Source organism: Xyrauchen texanus, chromosome 31 (assembly GCF_025860055.1).
Source record: "Xyrauchen texanus isolate HMW12.3.18 chromosome 31, RBS_HiC_50CHRs, whole genome shotgun sequence".
In the NCBI taxonomy this organism is placed as follows: domain Eukaryota; kingdom Metazoa; phylum Chordata; class Actinopteri; order Cypriniformes; family Catostomidae; genus Xyrauchen; species Xyrauchen texanus.
In genome coordinates, this window is record NC_068306.1 from 26000611 (window position 1) to 26017686 (window position 17076).

At 37.5% G+C, this 17076-nt stretch overlaps 1 protein-coding gene across 6 annotated transcripts in view; it reads left to right on the forward strand.

Annotated features, from left to right (window-relative positions):
- LOC127624559 (neural cell adhesion molecule 1-like) overlaps window positions 1-17076 on the forward strand; it is a 307759-nt gene that overhangs the window by 228487 nt on the left and 62196 nt on the right. For 3 of the 6 annotated variants that reach the window (XM_052099330.1, XM_052099332.1, XM_052099334.1), the window contains exons 7-9: window positions 2653-2813; window positions 3719-3861; window positions 14888-14917. In XM_052099330.1, coding sequence (XP_051955290.1) covers window positions 2653-2813; window positions 3719-3861; window positions 14888-14917 — 334 coding nt within the window. The remainder of the gene's footprint in view (window positions 1-2652; window positions 2814-3718; window positions 3862-14887; window positions 14918-17076) is intronic. The other 3 variants (XM_052099331.1, XM_052099333.1, XM_052099335.1) reach the window with 1 other exon arrangement.

Genomic DNA, 17076 nt, shown 5'->3' on the forward strand with positions numbered 1-17076 from the left:
AGAATCAATGTCAAGATTGTTCAAATAATGAAGATCACGAATAATCTAAAAAAGAACATTTGTTCCCTCCCGTTCTTATCTACCCTTACCAAAAGCTTAGCTTTTTTTCTCTCAATCCAGGGAAAAGAGGGATTAGAGTTATTTAAACTTTTAAAAGCACTATGAATGGTAGAGACACTGTTTTCATCCTTCCAGCTGCAGGTAGCTATGGCAGCTGGCAGCTTTCTGCCTGGATTTAACTGAAAAAACTAGTGACTTCCGATTCACTATTGATGGGTTTACTCCACTGGCAAGCTAGGAACAGGAGTGCTCACCACAGCCTCATTTATTTCCCTTCTTCACTGACAGTGCTGTCATTTGGGGGCCATTTTAAAATTGTCGCTCAGTTGCTGCTGTTACAGGCAAAAAGATCTTGACTTATGTGTGACTGATTTAGTGTCATGAAGAGACAGCGCTACTGCAGTTTTAAAGAGAGGTGGCGTTCTTCCAAGAAAGCCCATAAGAAGCAAATCAGCTTGATTTTTATAGCCTTCAGACATTGTTTATAGTTGTTATATTGGCCCAGGACAGGAGAGCATCAAAAAGGGGAAGGTGACTTAACATATCTTCCTTTATTTTCAGACAGAACGAGAATCCCAGGTGGTAAAAAAATAAAAATAAAAATAAAAAAGGGAAAAAAGCTTAAACAGGTTTGTGATTGTTTTGCTATTCTCCCAAAATGGTCAGGCTTGTCTGGTTTGGTGGCTTTAAAAGAGTTTGGGGTACTTGTCAGTTGGTCAATCTGCTAAATCAGCTGGGCAAGTCTAGGAGACCAGCTAGACTAGCTTCAACCAGACCAGCAAACTGGTTTTAGCTGCCTCCAACAGTGAGGAAACATACCTACCAGATGCAAAAGCTGAACAACCTGACAATTGTGTGTTTTGTGTGTGTGTGTGTGTGTGTGTGGGGTTGGGTGTGTGTGTGTGTGTAGGTGTTTTATTTCAGCAGAAGAAGCTTAATTTATAATGCCATTGTTGTCAGATTTGAGTGTTCATTTGAAATATGTTACTGAAATGTAAAGTTAGCTGACAATTTTGGAGATTTCAATCTATCCACATTCAAATAGATATGAGCTAAACTGGCAACTGGCATGCTTATACATATAAGGAAAATAGCTACCCTCGGACATTTCCAAGATGACTGCCATACAAGCTAACTTCCCTTAAAAGGATAGTTTATACAGAAATTAAATAATGACTTTCTTTCTTATGTGGAACTCAAAAGAAAGCAAAACGTTAGCCTCAATCACCATTTAAATTCACTGTATAGAAAAAGATGTTAAGATGAAAGCGAAGATGAATATCACAGCCTGTCTTTTCTATACAATGGTAATGAAAAGTGTTGGGCAAGCTACATGCCAAAAGTAGCATTAAAGTAACATTTAAGCTACTTGTTTTTTTTCAGTTACAGAAGCACAGAGCATACTGACATAGACAAAGCACTTAAAAGATGTATTCACATGATGTTTATCAAAGCCATGGTACAGTATATTACAGTTTAGCACAATACAGTATACAACTTGAAAAAAATAAACATGTAAATTCATATTTAGACATGATACTTATACAAACCCATGTGTTCAATTTGAAAAATCTATATTTCTAAAAAAAAAAAAAATTTATACTACTACCTCCTATACTAAACATAATTTCATTTGTACATTTCTGTATAAAAACTTTGCGTACATACAGTATACTATTCATCTTATCCTGTAGTTCTGTATCTAGCTGTTGTATATCTGTATGTACTATACTGGAAGCTTTTGATAAGAGGCCAAATTACTTTGGTTGGAAAATGTCTTTACCTGCAGAAGTTGTTTACAAGCTGCACATGTAATTAACTTAATAAAGACTTCATCTTCATCACTAGCAAACAACAGGATGTATTTGCAGGTCTGGTTTCCATTGATTGATTGTAGATCCACTGCAACCCGCATTATCTTTATTTGCCATGATATAAAATATTCCATGAGCTTGTGACAAGTGAGAGCACGCGTCAAATGATTCAGCAGCGCAAGCGCAAACTTTCTGAGTCATTCAGATTGAATCGCTAACCGATTCAGACTGCTTTCCTACCACGTGTAACCAATTAATTGTAAAAACCAACTAAAATGATCAATTCATTTGTGATCAGACATCTTTAGTTCTGATTCAGAACTACCATTAGCAAACACCGGGTACAAGGCATGATGTAGTGGTGTAGCTTTTGTCAATGCTACGCCGCTACCTTGTCAAAAATATAGCTTCAATACTGAAAAAGCTACTTGATTTAAAAACTAGCGAAGCTATTGTCTCACTATTCAGAAATGTAGTTAAGCTAATAGCGTCGCTATTTGTAGGGAAGCTACTGCCCATCACTGGCAATGAATAGTCTCACTTTAAAAAAAAAAAAGGTTGCAAAAGGATCATTATAGTAGTCCATGCGACTCATGCGTCATGTTCCAAGTGTTCCAAAGGCAAACAGAATCATGGATTCATGGAATCCATTTCATAGGCAGGCACACATTGTCTCTGTATTTGATTGTGTAGATATAGAGGGGCATCATGTATTAATGACTATGCTGAGCAAGGCCAAACAGTCCTCTCTCTCTCTCTCTCTTTCTTTGTCCTGCAGTGGTAAAGTTCTATTGGAATCAGGTGAGAAGTACAGTCTGAATGAAGACGGATCTGAGTTGACCATCAAAGACATCAAGAAGGTTGATGAAGGAGAGTACAAATGTAGCGCCAGGAACAAGGCTGGAGAGAGGAGTGAGGAAGTCAGCCTCAATGTGTTTGGTAAGACTCAGTCACTGTTCATAATCTTAAAGGGATAGTTCACCCAAAAATTTAAATGATGTCATCATGTCATTCCAAAAACCTGTAGGACATCTGTGGAACACAAAAGGAGAAATTTTGAAGAATTTTCTGGTTCTTCTTTTCAATTCAAAGGAAATGAATAGGGATTCAGCACTCGAGCGTCAAAAAGTACATAAGACTATCATGAAAGTACTCAATGCAACCTGTGCGTCATATAGCAAGTCTTCTGAAAGTGTTTGATGGGTTTTGGTAAGAAACAACCCGAATTTAAGTTTTGTTTTTGTTTTGTTTTTCATTAAAAAGTTTAACATCCGTTTTTTGTTCATGAGAGTGCATGAGGGAAGCTCATTCACACTGGCTCACTTGTTCACAGATGAAAGCTTCAGTTGTTCAGCACAACAACACACTGCGATTGAGTAAACAATGGCAGCATTTTCATTTTTGGGTGACCTGTTCCTTTAAGAATTTTTCCTCTACCTCTACCATTACCAAGATGGTCATTGGCGTAAGTGTAAACATGCTAATTACTATGAAAATGTTTTCCCCATCTGCCACCACTGAGATCTGATGGAAATAATCAAAGTGCTATTGCACCCCATCGCATCCATTAACCAAGGTTCCTCTGTTGAATAATGAAATATAACAAGGTGTTGATTAAATATTGAAAGCACCACGACAGGGAGGCACTCTCTCATCTGGTTAAGCAAACAATTTTCATCTCATCAACTTAAGAGCACTGTTTGCTATTATGGCCATTGTGAAGGTGCAGTAATTGCACAAGGCTAATCAATAATGGTTTTGCCTTCTGAGAGAGTTTGTAGGCTATGTATTTACGTGTGTGTGTGTGTGTGTGTGTGTGTGTGTGTGTGTGTGTGTGTCAACAGTGCAACCAAAAATTACATTCCTTGACAACCATACGGCGACTGAGTTGAAGGAGCAGATCACTCTAACTTGTGAGGCCACAGGTGACCCCACCCCCAACATCATCTGGAGCTTCGGTCGTCGGATCTTCACCGAGAATGAGCAGGTGCTGAGATTGAGGGGTTATGGTTCAGAGGGCTGGGGAGATGGTTTTGAAGGTCTACTATTCAATGTATAAGGTTTGACAAGACAATGAACCTTAACAACAGCTGCTAATCAGGCAAAAATTATTTGCATTTCTGATTGCTTATTGTCTTGCTTAAAGATTGTTTTAATCAATGTACGGTAGTCATTTTTGTTATCATTGTTTTACTCTGGCTAGTTCAAAATAGTCATTAATGAGTCCAAGTTGGTCTTTACCTGGTCATCAAGCTACAATTTTTCGAAAACTAGCTGTTCTGGACAGCTTGGTAAATGGTCTGCACTTATATAGCACTTTTTTTAACCTTAGAGGTTACCAAAGCGCTTTGCGCTTTACACTGTGTCCCATTCACCCACCCACACACACCCACACACCCACACACACACACACACACACACACACACACACACACACACACACACACACACACACACACACCAATGGTGGCAGAGCTGCCATGCAAGGCACTAACCTGCTATTGGGAGCAACTTGGGGTTCGGTGTGTTGCCCAAGGACACTTTGGCATGTGGAGTCGAGTGGGCTGGGAATCGAACCACCAACCCTGCGATTAGTGGCCGACCCGCTCTACCAACTGAGCCACAGCCACCCCTTTAGCTTGGACAAGCTAAAGAACATCTTAAGACCAGCTTGGACCTGTTAGAAACAAGCTACCATCTTAAAGGCATAGTTCACCCAAAAATAACAATCATGTCATTATTTACTCTCCCTTAAGTTGAGAAAGTTAAGTTACTATCAAGTTAAGAAACTGCTTTCTTACTTGTAACAGAGAATGAGACAGAACCTTACCTCGGTCACCATTTACCTTAATTGTAGGGGGGAAATGCAATGAAAGTAAATGACGACTTTGGCTTTTAGAACATTCTGTCTAACATATCTTTATGTGTTCCACTGAAGTAAGAAAGTCATACAGGTATGGAACAACAGGGTGAGTGAGTCACATAATTCTTCTTTTTGGATGAACTATCCCTTTAATCTGGATTTTCCAAATGGAAATACTAAACCATGTGCAGGACAATTCATTGGGTCAGTTATGACACCCAGCGACATATCAATAAGCCCCTTGTCAATAAACCTAGTTAGATTGGTGACCTCTCTCTCTTGTGCATGGGATGCCTGGCTCATTCATTATGATTTGCACCAAGACATCAATAATCCCCCTCTCAATTCATCTGGCTAGATTAATGAACTGCTATTCTTGAGCATGATGCTTGTCTCTCCCCAATGTGTGAAATTCACCTGACAGACAGTATTTGGACTATGTAAGCACTACTGTTCATGGGTGTGATATGCTCTACTCTGTCTAAAATGATCTTTTATAATTGCTAATTTTTTCATAATTGTTTTGCATGCAGCTTTTACGGCTTTATATTAATCGAGAGACTACATAGAATTGTGAGCTTAAAAGAAAACAAAATGTGTATAAGGAAAATATACACTTTCCCTCTTACAATTTAATCTAAAATCTTGATATTGATAAAAAAAAACTATCCTAAAATGCACACACAAAAAAATATCTTATTAATATCTTATGTCATTGTGCTTCTCATGCAAATGTACCTTGTTTTAAGGACAAAAATAATGATGATGAAAATTTATTTTGCAATGTAATGTTCACTGTGCACTAATTAATTATCATGGGATGCAGCATTTGCATTAGAATAGAGAGAACCAGAGTGCTGCCTACATAAGCCGATGCTAGAGACTAAAAGGCAGCAGGCTCAACAGTGCTAGGTCTCACTGCCCTTTCTGCTCTGTTGGAGTCTGCATCGCTCTGAATCAGTCAAGCACTTTTCCTAATTAACAGCCCCGAAATTCCCAGTTACCATCTATTCATATTTCATCATAACACAGCCAATCAGAATTCATCAACAGTTGTTAAAAGCTCTTAACGCTACTCTGCCTGATGGAGAGCCCCCAACTCCGTCAAACATTATTTCCTCTTTTGCTCTCTTAGCAAAACCCAACATGTCCAGTGATCTGCCCTCTTAGCTAGGGAAATCTAAGATAGTTGTTCGGCAAAATAAAAAATCTTCTAAAATTTAAACCCTTTTTAATCACAGTGGATGACTGACAGGCAAGTAGGTGGTCATTTGAATTTATTTGAGATGCATCCTATGAATTAGCTTTTACGCTTGAAATGGGATTTGGTCACATGCATTTTTAACTACCACTCAAATGTGGTTTGAGTGAATGGATAATAACACCTTTTCGACCCAGTTTGCATCTGCATTTAGCGTTGTCCACTTGTGATCGGATTGCCTAAAGCAGAAGTTATTACCATGTCGGGGTAAATAAATAGGGCTCTGAATTGCATCAGCTACTCTATTATATTCTGCCTATATGCATGGCTTCCTTTGCTCAGGCTTATTCTCCGCTTCAGGCATCATGGAATTACTGTTTTGTGTTTCAATGCTTCGTGGATCAGACAATGCTTTGCTTTGTTAGCCACCAGTATGCCCCCTCCTGGTGGTGGTTTTACAGTTGGGATGAGGAAAAAAACACCTGAAGTTTAGATGCCCATCTGGCTGGCTGAGAAGATTATTTGCGTGACAATAGCCAGAAAGATTGCACCTTTCCCTGTGTTTGCTTTGTATTATCTCTGGCTACGCCGGCCAATATTCATAGCTGTCAGAGAAGACTGAATATTTCAGCTGTATGATAAGGCCTTTATTGGTTTATGATGTTTTTCTTGTTGGTCCTCAGTTCTAAAGGCTGTCCTATCAGAGTGTCTGATGGATGTCACAACCAGCACTATATGCTTTGAAAGAAATGATCACTGTTATGGTTATTCATGACACTCTGAATGGACTCTCTGACTGACTGACAGTTTGTCTGACTTTTATTAAAAGTTTTGAGCTTAAAGTAGCATTATAAACATCAAATCATCTATACTGTAACAAATGTTTTGTCATACAATCTAAAAATGTGCATAATGCAGTTTAAAAAATTTACTGGTTTTATTAAAATCAATATATTATTTAATACGACTGAATTAATCTCACATTATATAGGTTAAACCAATGATACAAAAGTGTTTATTTTAAAGTGACCAAAGCATTGTATGAATTAAACGTATTATTATCATATAAAAACATCTTAAACCAGCCTAAGGTGTTTTTTTGTTGTAACAGGGTTGAAAAGGGCAAGAAGGTGGCGGGAACCGGCTGAACAATCAAAGTAATATTTTATTTGGAACTTAAACAAAAAGACACAAAAACATAAACATACAAATGGCAGCTGCATGTGGCTCTCTCTCTCTCTTGAACTGCCACATTCTGCTGCACTTATCCCTCTACTCGGCTGATTAGCCCAATTGAGGGCTGGGTGTGCGTAGTTATGGCCCGGCCCCGCCCTCCTCCTTGTCACACTAGTCTTAACTGGTCTTAAAATGCTTAGAACCCATTTAAAACCAGCAAAACAGACCAGCTAGCCTTATTATTATTATTATTGTATAAAATAAAGGTATTATTATTTATGTCATTTGTAAGGGCAGACCAGGTAGAAATAGTACCTTAAGTTAACAACAGTGCAGTTCTAATTTTTACAGTGTACTCAAGGGCAAAATTATTAACCATGTTAGATTTTATAATAGTGTTAATTGGGATAGAACAGGGAAATAGTGATGAGATGCGAATAATGAATAGCTATAGTGGTTAATTAGTGCTGCACTTGTCTCACATTATCTTGTCACCTCCACGGGATGTTACTTTTGTACTCCTGTTTTTATATTTACCTTCCTACGAATGATTGTTACATAAGAGGTAAAGGTGTTAACACTCACAAAACCAAAGTTAATCAGGTATTAGTCAAACAAAGTAAATACAGAACGTCTTTAATTGTGGAAGGCCAATTGACAATATTCAGCTGATAACTTCATACACTTGGCCAGAGATTATTTAACAGAGAGGTGTCATTTCTATTAAAGTGAATGGGAGAATTTGGAATGCCCAACAGTCAATAGATTTAGAAAGGAAGTTTCACCTTACAGGTAAAAGAGCCAATCACCTTTTAGATACAGACATTGCCTGTCAGTCAACTCAAGAACACACATTAGCTATACATTTTTGGTTTTTAGTGTAATATGAGGTAAAGAAGCCCAATTTATGATACCAGTGTAGTCAGATTTCACTGCTGATTTGAATATGTTCTTTGATCGTAATCTTGACCTACCGTTTTGGAGATTTCTGTCTTTCCCCATTCAAGTGGATAGGAGCTGCATTTGTATGCGGCTTGTTTACGAAGATAAATAGCTCCTCTGGAGCGTTCCAAAGATGGCTGCCAAGTGAACTGACTTGCTATAAAGACTTTGACAATTAACAGAAGAATTGGATCTCCAATATTTTTATTTTACTTGCATTCCCTTAAGTTCAAAAGTCTAACAACCTTGTCAATGGAGATAATACACAATTTGTGCTTCAAATATTATGGTGAATTTATAGGGGGGAAAAATACATTTAGCATGTACATTTCAATATTATTTAGCTTTAATTAAATTTATAAAACAAAAATAAACTTGAATTAAGCTGTGTTGTCATATGAAGTAATTGACAATTCCATATCAATCAACTACTAATCTTAAAGGAATATTCAGTAGAAGTATTTACTGTTATGATGAGTAGGTGAGCAGGAAGACAGATGAGGGGCAAGGATCTAAACGCAGCGATACTTTATTAGAATAACAGGGCAACACAAAAACACACGAACAAAGAAAACATCCACGATGGGAAACAGTAAAACAAAAAACCATTAGAGTTAACAGACGGGGTAACATCGCCGGGAAACAGGCATCCACACACATCAACGATCGACAAGAGAATGGAGAACAAACAGGGTTTATATACAGTGGAGACATGATGATGACAAACTACAATCAGGTGAGCACAATGACACAGGGCTGGTAGTGATGAGGGCCGGGGATCCTGGGAAGTGTAGTTTTAGACAAAGACAAGTGAAACCCAGGGCAGACAACAAGGGAATCGTGACAAATTACATTATCAACAGCTTTTGTGGTGTGTTGTCAGTTAACACAGAAAAGTATAAATCACATTTTAATTATACCTCAGTTTGTAAAAAAGATTCAGAAAAGTAAATATGCCTGAATATATATTGCTAATACACCAAAAATATAAAATATATATACATTTCTCCATTAATGACTAATAGAATTGCCTACTATATCTAATACCCTACAGCAGTAACATATATCACTTACCCAGGAGTAACTCCACTATCCAATTCCATGTTCTGTACTGCATAAGCACAATACTGTATGATTAATCAGCAGTCATTTCTGGTTATACATTGCATGGCCATTAAAGTTCATATCAACACCTCTAAAATACAAAATTGTCATGGTTTTTTATAAAATAACACCCTTGGATAGGCAAAAGTGCATGAGAAAATGTCAATATGAACAGCTTGTAATCACACCATTGTGTTTAGTTGGTGAGCTGGCATTAATACAGATTTGATGAGTCAGGAGCATGTCTGCAGTTCCCTTAAATCGTGCATCCCTTCTATGTGCTTGGTATTCCCCACCAAATATTTCCAGTGTATGAACTAGTTTGAAATGCACATAAACCTCAGAAAGTAGAAAAGTGTTTCTACCAAGTGAGCAATATCTAAGCTGGGCTTTTCAAGTCTCTAAGTAACTGCATTATGGAAGAGATCCGCTCTCTGTCTGGTCTCTGTTCTGCCTGTTTGGCTGGAAGAGATAGCTATGCTTATTGCATGAGAGTTGACAGAGGCCATGTGTTCTGACATCAGGGACAGGGTTTTGATTATTTACACATACACAGAAGGAAAGCTATAGTTAATGGCCATAGTTACGCATTGTAAGGCCTATTTCACACTGCATGCGTAAGCTGCGCTTATTTATTTTAGCGGCCTAATTAACAGGTTACAGTATTCACACAACCGCCTTAGCAGCACATGCATAGGTGTATGTTTCACCACCAAGTTTTTGTTTTGTTTTTACTCCGGAGAATAAATATAAAAAATGCACTATAAATGTATGTATCAATATATACAATATTTAAATTAAGCTATGTATAGATACAGTTTGGGGATTTGGTTGATTAATTACCATTTGGATGTAAATGTAAATGTTATATCCATTTTCACAATAAGTTTGTATTTGTTAACAGTAGTTATTACATGGGTCACTGAAATACTCTATTCTGATTGGTCAATGGTGCCATCTACTGGTCTGATATATCTGAATAACAACCACAATTCATATCAGGGGTATTATAAGTCATTCTTCTTACTACTTGGATCACGGAGCGATCTCTACAAGCATTAAGCATATAAAATAATTTAAAATCAAATCAATGTGTCTTGTCCATTTATTTGTTGGGCAAGTAGTCTTGTAATAAGCTGGATAATGAGTAGTCAGATGGTCATTAGGCTATTCAATTACATTTGTAATAATTCTCAATGGTCCACTCCCGATAACCATTTTATATAGTATAGCCATTATTAAAATAAATATTCAATATAGAAACACAGAAATTACTTAACTTTTCATATAGAGCAGCATTTTGATTATGCAGCAGTAACACTATCGGTGTGGAAGCACAATGTGAGCTTGCTGTTGTAGTTACGTTGTTGCTTTGCTTATGAACTGCTTGTCTGTACAGTTTGAAACAGGCCTAAATGTTAAGTACTGTAAATCAAATGCTTGCATACTGAGTCAAGGGACTTAATATTAAGTGCAGATGAGAATTCTTTCGATGAACTGCTCCATTTTTTATTTAAACATCTATCTCATGGGCCTACTGAACTGCCATTGACATATCTATTGAAATAATCACACAATCAAGAGAGGCATTTCAGGGTTGCTAGCTGTTTGAGTCCAGTGCTTGTTACAAATTGCATCAGGAATTAGGACCCAAAGGCAGGAATGAGGCAAAAAATAAATATGTATTAAATAAGTAATACAACCAGGAAAAAACTAAACACTCAAGGGAGAAAACAACTAAAGAGAAAAAAAACGACAACAACGAACTTAAAACTGAAAAAAAAATTAAAACCCAGACTGGAGACAGAGGAACAAAACACCAACTGAACAGGAGAACAAAATGATCCAAACAACACAAGTGGAAAAGGAGCACAATATATACAGGTAGAGCCATAAAGGTGAAGACAATTAACATAACAAGGACTAAACAGGAAGAGTGATGAGGGTAACGAGGAGGCGGAGTCAGGAAAGCACATGGCAGACAAACACAAAGCCATGTGCTAACACACCAGACTAAAAAAGACACGAGTGCACATGGTAATGAAGGACCAAACACAGCCATGTGCACTCAGACAACACACAAGACTAACAGAAGAGCGCATGGCAAGAGGACCGAACCCAAAGCCATGCGTTCACAAAAGACGGGACATGGAGCATGAGTGTCCGGATCCCGAACCAAACTAAGCTGAGTCAGGACCCAGACACCATGCTCTGAATATGAAAACACAAATGGAACATCAGTGTCAGGATCCTGTCTACACTGAAAACATTACTGACAAAGTGACAGGATTCTGACAGTGCCACGCTGCCCTTCTGTAATGATTAATGGCACCCCTCCTGATCTGAGGTCATTTCAATTCTTTCTATCCTGTTTCTAATGCTTTAAAGCTGAAAATACTCATTTCTGCACCACTAGCATTGACATATGGAATTGCAAAAAAAAAGTCTTCAAACAGCTTAGAAAATTCTCCATCTTACAGTGGTAGTTCAAACTGTCAATATTGCTGCAGCAGGCTGGACGGACCCTCAAACAAATGCCACAAAGTGCCACAGAGCCACAGTGTTAAACTTTTAGGTGAAATCAACTTGTTTTTTTATTATTTAACATTTATTTAAACAGGAAAGTCACATAATACTTATTTACAATACAAAATGGCTTAATTGTTGTAACCAAACCACACATATCAGCTTTATAGAAACCAAATTAAATTAGAGTTATGTGGCTTTTAGTTTGTTTGTTTGCTTTGAGGCCATCTATATGCTAATGTACTGCTAAAAAAAAATCTCTGTTAGCAGATATACACATTTAAAATATACACTCTTTTTTTTTGTCTATCCGTGAAAACTGCACAAAAATATTGATGACTCATCTTGGAGTACACAAATTTTTGATTCATTCAAACGCTCTCTAGAATCATAATGTCCAGAGGGATGAGCCCTTCAATATTCCTGCCTTAACTTCCCGTTTGAAAATCCTAGCAAATACGTCAACACAGAACAGAAAACAACATTAATTTTTCAATTTCATGAGGCCTTTAGAGACTACACTGTGTCTGCGGTCTTAGAACCATTAAAACACATCCTGCAAATATAACCATCTTGCAAGGATACCTAGAAAAAAGCCTATTAAGATTTGTTGTTTTCTCTTGCTTGACCCTGAAGATTCATTTTTAGATTTAACAATGGCCATATAATCTTGGTGCTCTTTACAAGTCGATGTCATCCCCAAGGCTGTTTATCTGCATGCAGATTGTAAAAAGACAAGGGTTCAGTTTTAAAGGTCAGCGAGAGAGTCTGTGATCAGGATTGTGTTTTAAGAGCAGGAGGGTTGACCTGCCATAAAAGCAGGAGCAGGTGCCAAAGCACAAGGCTTTAACCCCTCGTAAACCCTTGACAAACTGTCAGTTGAGGAGTATTTAAATCAATAGAGGATTAAGAGAATGTCAGACCACTGCAAAACAAGTGTGCTTTGTAAATTCAGATGGACTTGGTCATGAACTGCGCACAAAGCCAACGTGATAGGAACTGAGGTTTTGTGGTATAATCATAATCTAGATTTAAGAGAAGTTAGCCCAGGGCGGAACAATCTCTGTCAGTTCACTGACAGTCTGATGCATGTTGCACAGATAAATTGTAAGTACTTGCTCTGATCTGATTGGCTGGCTTAAAAAAGATTCAGGAAATTAAGAGTGCACAGGTTTTTATCAATCTGCCGGAAAAGCTTGTGTTTACAAGGCTCCGACCTGCTGTAACCTGCTATATCATTTTTGGGGAATAGTAAAATCGCTGGATTTGCAAAAGATTGTCGGGTTAGTGGCATCAAATCTATAAAAGATATAAATTGTTTTGTTTGATACGCATAGTATCATGTTAACTAGATATCCACAAGCAAAATTGTATACTCCGCGCTACATGTCGAACAAGCAATCCATGTCTGTCTCAGTGGGCAGTTAGTGGCCAGAATAAGATGCGACGTGGACCAGACTTTGTCAATAGTCAAAAGTCAGGCCATTTGAGACTACTTTGCTGTCATTCGACAAATTCAACTACATGATGAAACAAACATTCTCCCTTTATTCTGATGAACCAAATTACTTAAAAATTTTTGGAGGAACCCCATTGCACAAGTAGTTTCTTAAATAGCTTAAATGCATACCGACCCATATAATTGAGAACCAACTGATATACTCCCAAGTTTAGATAAACGTTTTAATGCAAAGAGGAACTTGACGATAGATTTGATTATTATGACTGATAAACGCCCCCCATTTGTAACCTAACTGAGGTTACTAATTTGCTCTCAGCGCCCCCTGGCATCCTTTGAATGCCCCCTTTGATTACCCCATGCAGATTGTGTAATCATACAGAATGCTACCTTTGTAAAACCTAGCTTTTATTAAATCACTGTCACTGTTATGATTCAGCAACTCAGTCTTCTTCTATTCATGTCTGTTTGATTTATCAGTGGTGCGAGTCATGTCTTCAACAGCCACTATTGTGAGCCATGCTAATTCTCAGCTATTCCAGATGGCATCGTCATTGATTGATTTTAGTTTAACAAATGAGTCGAAAGTATAAAAACCTACACAGAAACCAACTCATCATTGTCCTGTTGAAAGAATACAGGGATCTGTGTTGTCAAATGGAGGAATGGCTCTCGTTAAGTCTCAAAGCCAGTGTCTGTGACTTATTGGAAATCAACAAAATGAATGTGGTGATCACAGTAAACATCACAGGCTACCAATAGATCTCTGCAGATTGATGAGCTGTTTGACATAACAAGCTTTGGTGTCCACCACATTTGATTCATATGTTAAAGCTGAATGTGTTATATTGAAGTGACCATGTTAATAGAACTCCTATCCCAGCTTAATATGAAGAAGGAACTATATGTAATCTATTGGCAGGTTATAATGTGGTGTCTGACATGGGAACATTGACTAGATCAATGTTTGGGGCAGGGCTTTCTGTTTTCCTGACCCGGTTTAAATTCAATCATAATTTGTACTGTTCCATTTGGTGACGCTAGTGGCATGGAGATTGAATACTTCAGCTTTAAGGTGTGCGTTATTTTATCCATAATTTACTTGTTATGTACATGTTTTCTTTTGTTGTTATAAATTATTGATGAGCTGCAGTCTCTAGTTTGGCATTTTGATGGCTTGTAAGCCTGTGAGGAGGGACTGACCTTTCACAGGATCATGCATGTGTCACCTGGAGCACTGCACCTGAATGCCTGAGCCTCCACTTCTATTTTAGTCTCCTGATGACCAGCCTGTAGCTAAATGTGTCCTTTTCTATCAAGTTTGATTGTTGTTTAAGTCATAAAAGGATTTGTCACACTTGAAGATGAGGAGGATGTTTTGATCCTTTTATGTGTCTTTGGGATAGTGCACAGTATTTTCAGATAAAAAAATTGTATGCTTTACTTTTTAAATGTACATTTTAGTATAAATTTGATAACAAAACATTAAACACCATTTTGTTCTGTTTTTGTATTTTTTTATTGTAATTTAAAAGCAAAAATACTTAATTGTTACTGTAAGAGGTGTCACTTTTTTCTACCAATTTCATTCTACAATCTACAATGCCCTAAACTCTGCTGCTGACTGTGCTAAGAAACATCTGCATGTGCAATTCCTGTTTATAATTGTGTGGCTGCAGATGTTTTAAAGGCTTTTTGCCCTTTTTTGTCGTGTTTTGCTTTATGTGTCTTTGTCTTCCCAGGCTTCATGGACTCGACCTGAGAAACACAAGGTAGGGCTACTAAACACATAGTCAAGTTGTTCACTTTTCGTAGAGAAGCCCTTCCTTACCATAGAACATCAAGTGTTGGCTCTTTTCTACCCTCCAGATCCTGTAGAACTCATAGACACAACACATTTAATGAAATTTCCTCCCCAGTATAAAATACCAGTTGTATCATTTCAATTTTTTATGTGTAATCTGCCATTATTTTCTCTTAAAGCTTCCTTAAACAGAAATAGTGACAATCCTATTAAATCTTTCTCAGATGTGAAAACTATTTGAAAGTAACTACTTCTCATTAGTAGAATAGCTGAGAATAACTTTTTCCTTTCCAGATTTCCCTAAGGCAAACTTTTCTCAAGGGAAAATAAGAGGGGTTGTTAGAGCAGGTGTTTCAAGGGTTGGAACATGCCAGGTGCTTCTTTAAAGTATGAGCCAACACTCAATGTTCTCCCATGGAGTCAGACAGGGGAATGTAGTGGCACTGAAGAAGACAGTGACTCACATATAACCAACTCTAGCTTTATAGAGCACAAGCTGTCCCAGTGCTTCTGTTAACATTAATAGACTAAACACTCACTGGTTAAACTTATTTTAAACTTCATTTAACTTCTGTAATGTGACATATTTGAGTTAGGTTATTCAATTGGGAAAATTGGGGCGGGGCTTAATATTATAATTTAAGAATTGATTGGTATGTGAAAAGTGGGCTTCCATACCAGAATTTAAGTTTGTTATTTAAATCCTGATCGGACCGTTCAGACAGAGACACATTCCGAAAGAAAACAGATATTAATCTGATGTCAAACCACACATAAAAGCGGTTTGAACCTTTTTTGTTTTCTTTGAGACTACAAACAAATAAACTAACTAAACTAGCTAAAAAAAAAACTCTTTGGTGACTGAACAAAGCTTTAGTGACATTAGCGGAATAAGAAAGTCATTACAGAGGAAGAGCGTGTTATTACATTTTGATTTAAGATTACAAAGTTTGAAATATCGTGCATGATGAATCATTCTCATTCACAATAAGACCACAAACATGCATTAAGAAAGTAAATAGGGCTCAATTTTGATTTTATGTTGAATATTATACTAAGAGCAAGTGCTGATTTTAAAGCCTTTGCTTGGCTTTAAAATGTAGACTTTCTGTTTTTGACTTGCTTTGCTCAGTTGTCAAAGACAAAATTCATCAGTGTCTGCACAGTTGATTAAGAATGATTCAGATGCAAATGGATTGTGTAGGAAGGTCTGTTTATCTGATCTGCTGAGATGAAAGGCCACAATTATGGGATTGCCCACACATCACGTCATGTTTTTTAATCCTCTGGAGAAGAGATAAAAAGCAGCAAGCCTTGTTAACTGTGCATTATTTCTGCCAAGACAAAGACATTACTGCATCAATAGTTTCGGAATAATAATCAGTTTCTTCGCTCCAACGGTAATGATGTCAGAAAGCAGGGCATTGACCAAATTCAATTAGCATTCAATCTTGCCACATCTGGAATGCCAAAACTACCTCAGGGGTAACTATTTTTCAACATGTACTACATCAATTCAAGCTGGGCCGTTTTTATCAAAAGTTCAGATTTATCCTGCTCCAAGTTTGGACATATTGTCATGGAACTTGTCTTCTCTCAAGTCCTCCTCCAGTTTTTTGTTAGTGTGAAATGAGTCACTCCAATGAAGCACAGGAAACGCTTTGCTCCCTTTTCTCTAACATGTGACAGTCAGTGCCAACTTTTTTCTTTTGGCCTCTTTGGACTCATGAGTAGGGGTGCGCAATACTACATTTTACAAACCAACTTGTCAGTGAGTTGCCTGATTGACAGTTAACTAATCGGTCTTAAAGAAGTCCTATATAATGGTCGTGGTGGGCCACTTGAAACAAAGTAGAGAGTAGAGACACAATGGCCAAAGACCATGGCTTTAAAGAGAAACAGATGGGAAGAATGGGAATTCCTGCATTATCTAGTAGGCGAGATAAGATGCACACAGTGGTGTGATTTCTTTTCAGTGCAAAGACTAAAGCCTATCTCTCACAGAAATGTTCTAAGTCTTCCCCTCACTTTCTGTTTTCTGCTAAATTTGACAACACAAGAGGAAGTGGAGACACAAAGTGATTCAGCAGATGAATTCAAGGTTAACGTTCAAAGCAACAGCAGTGC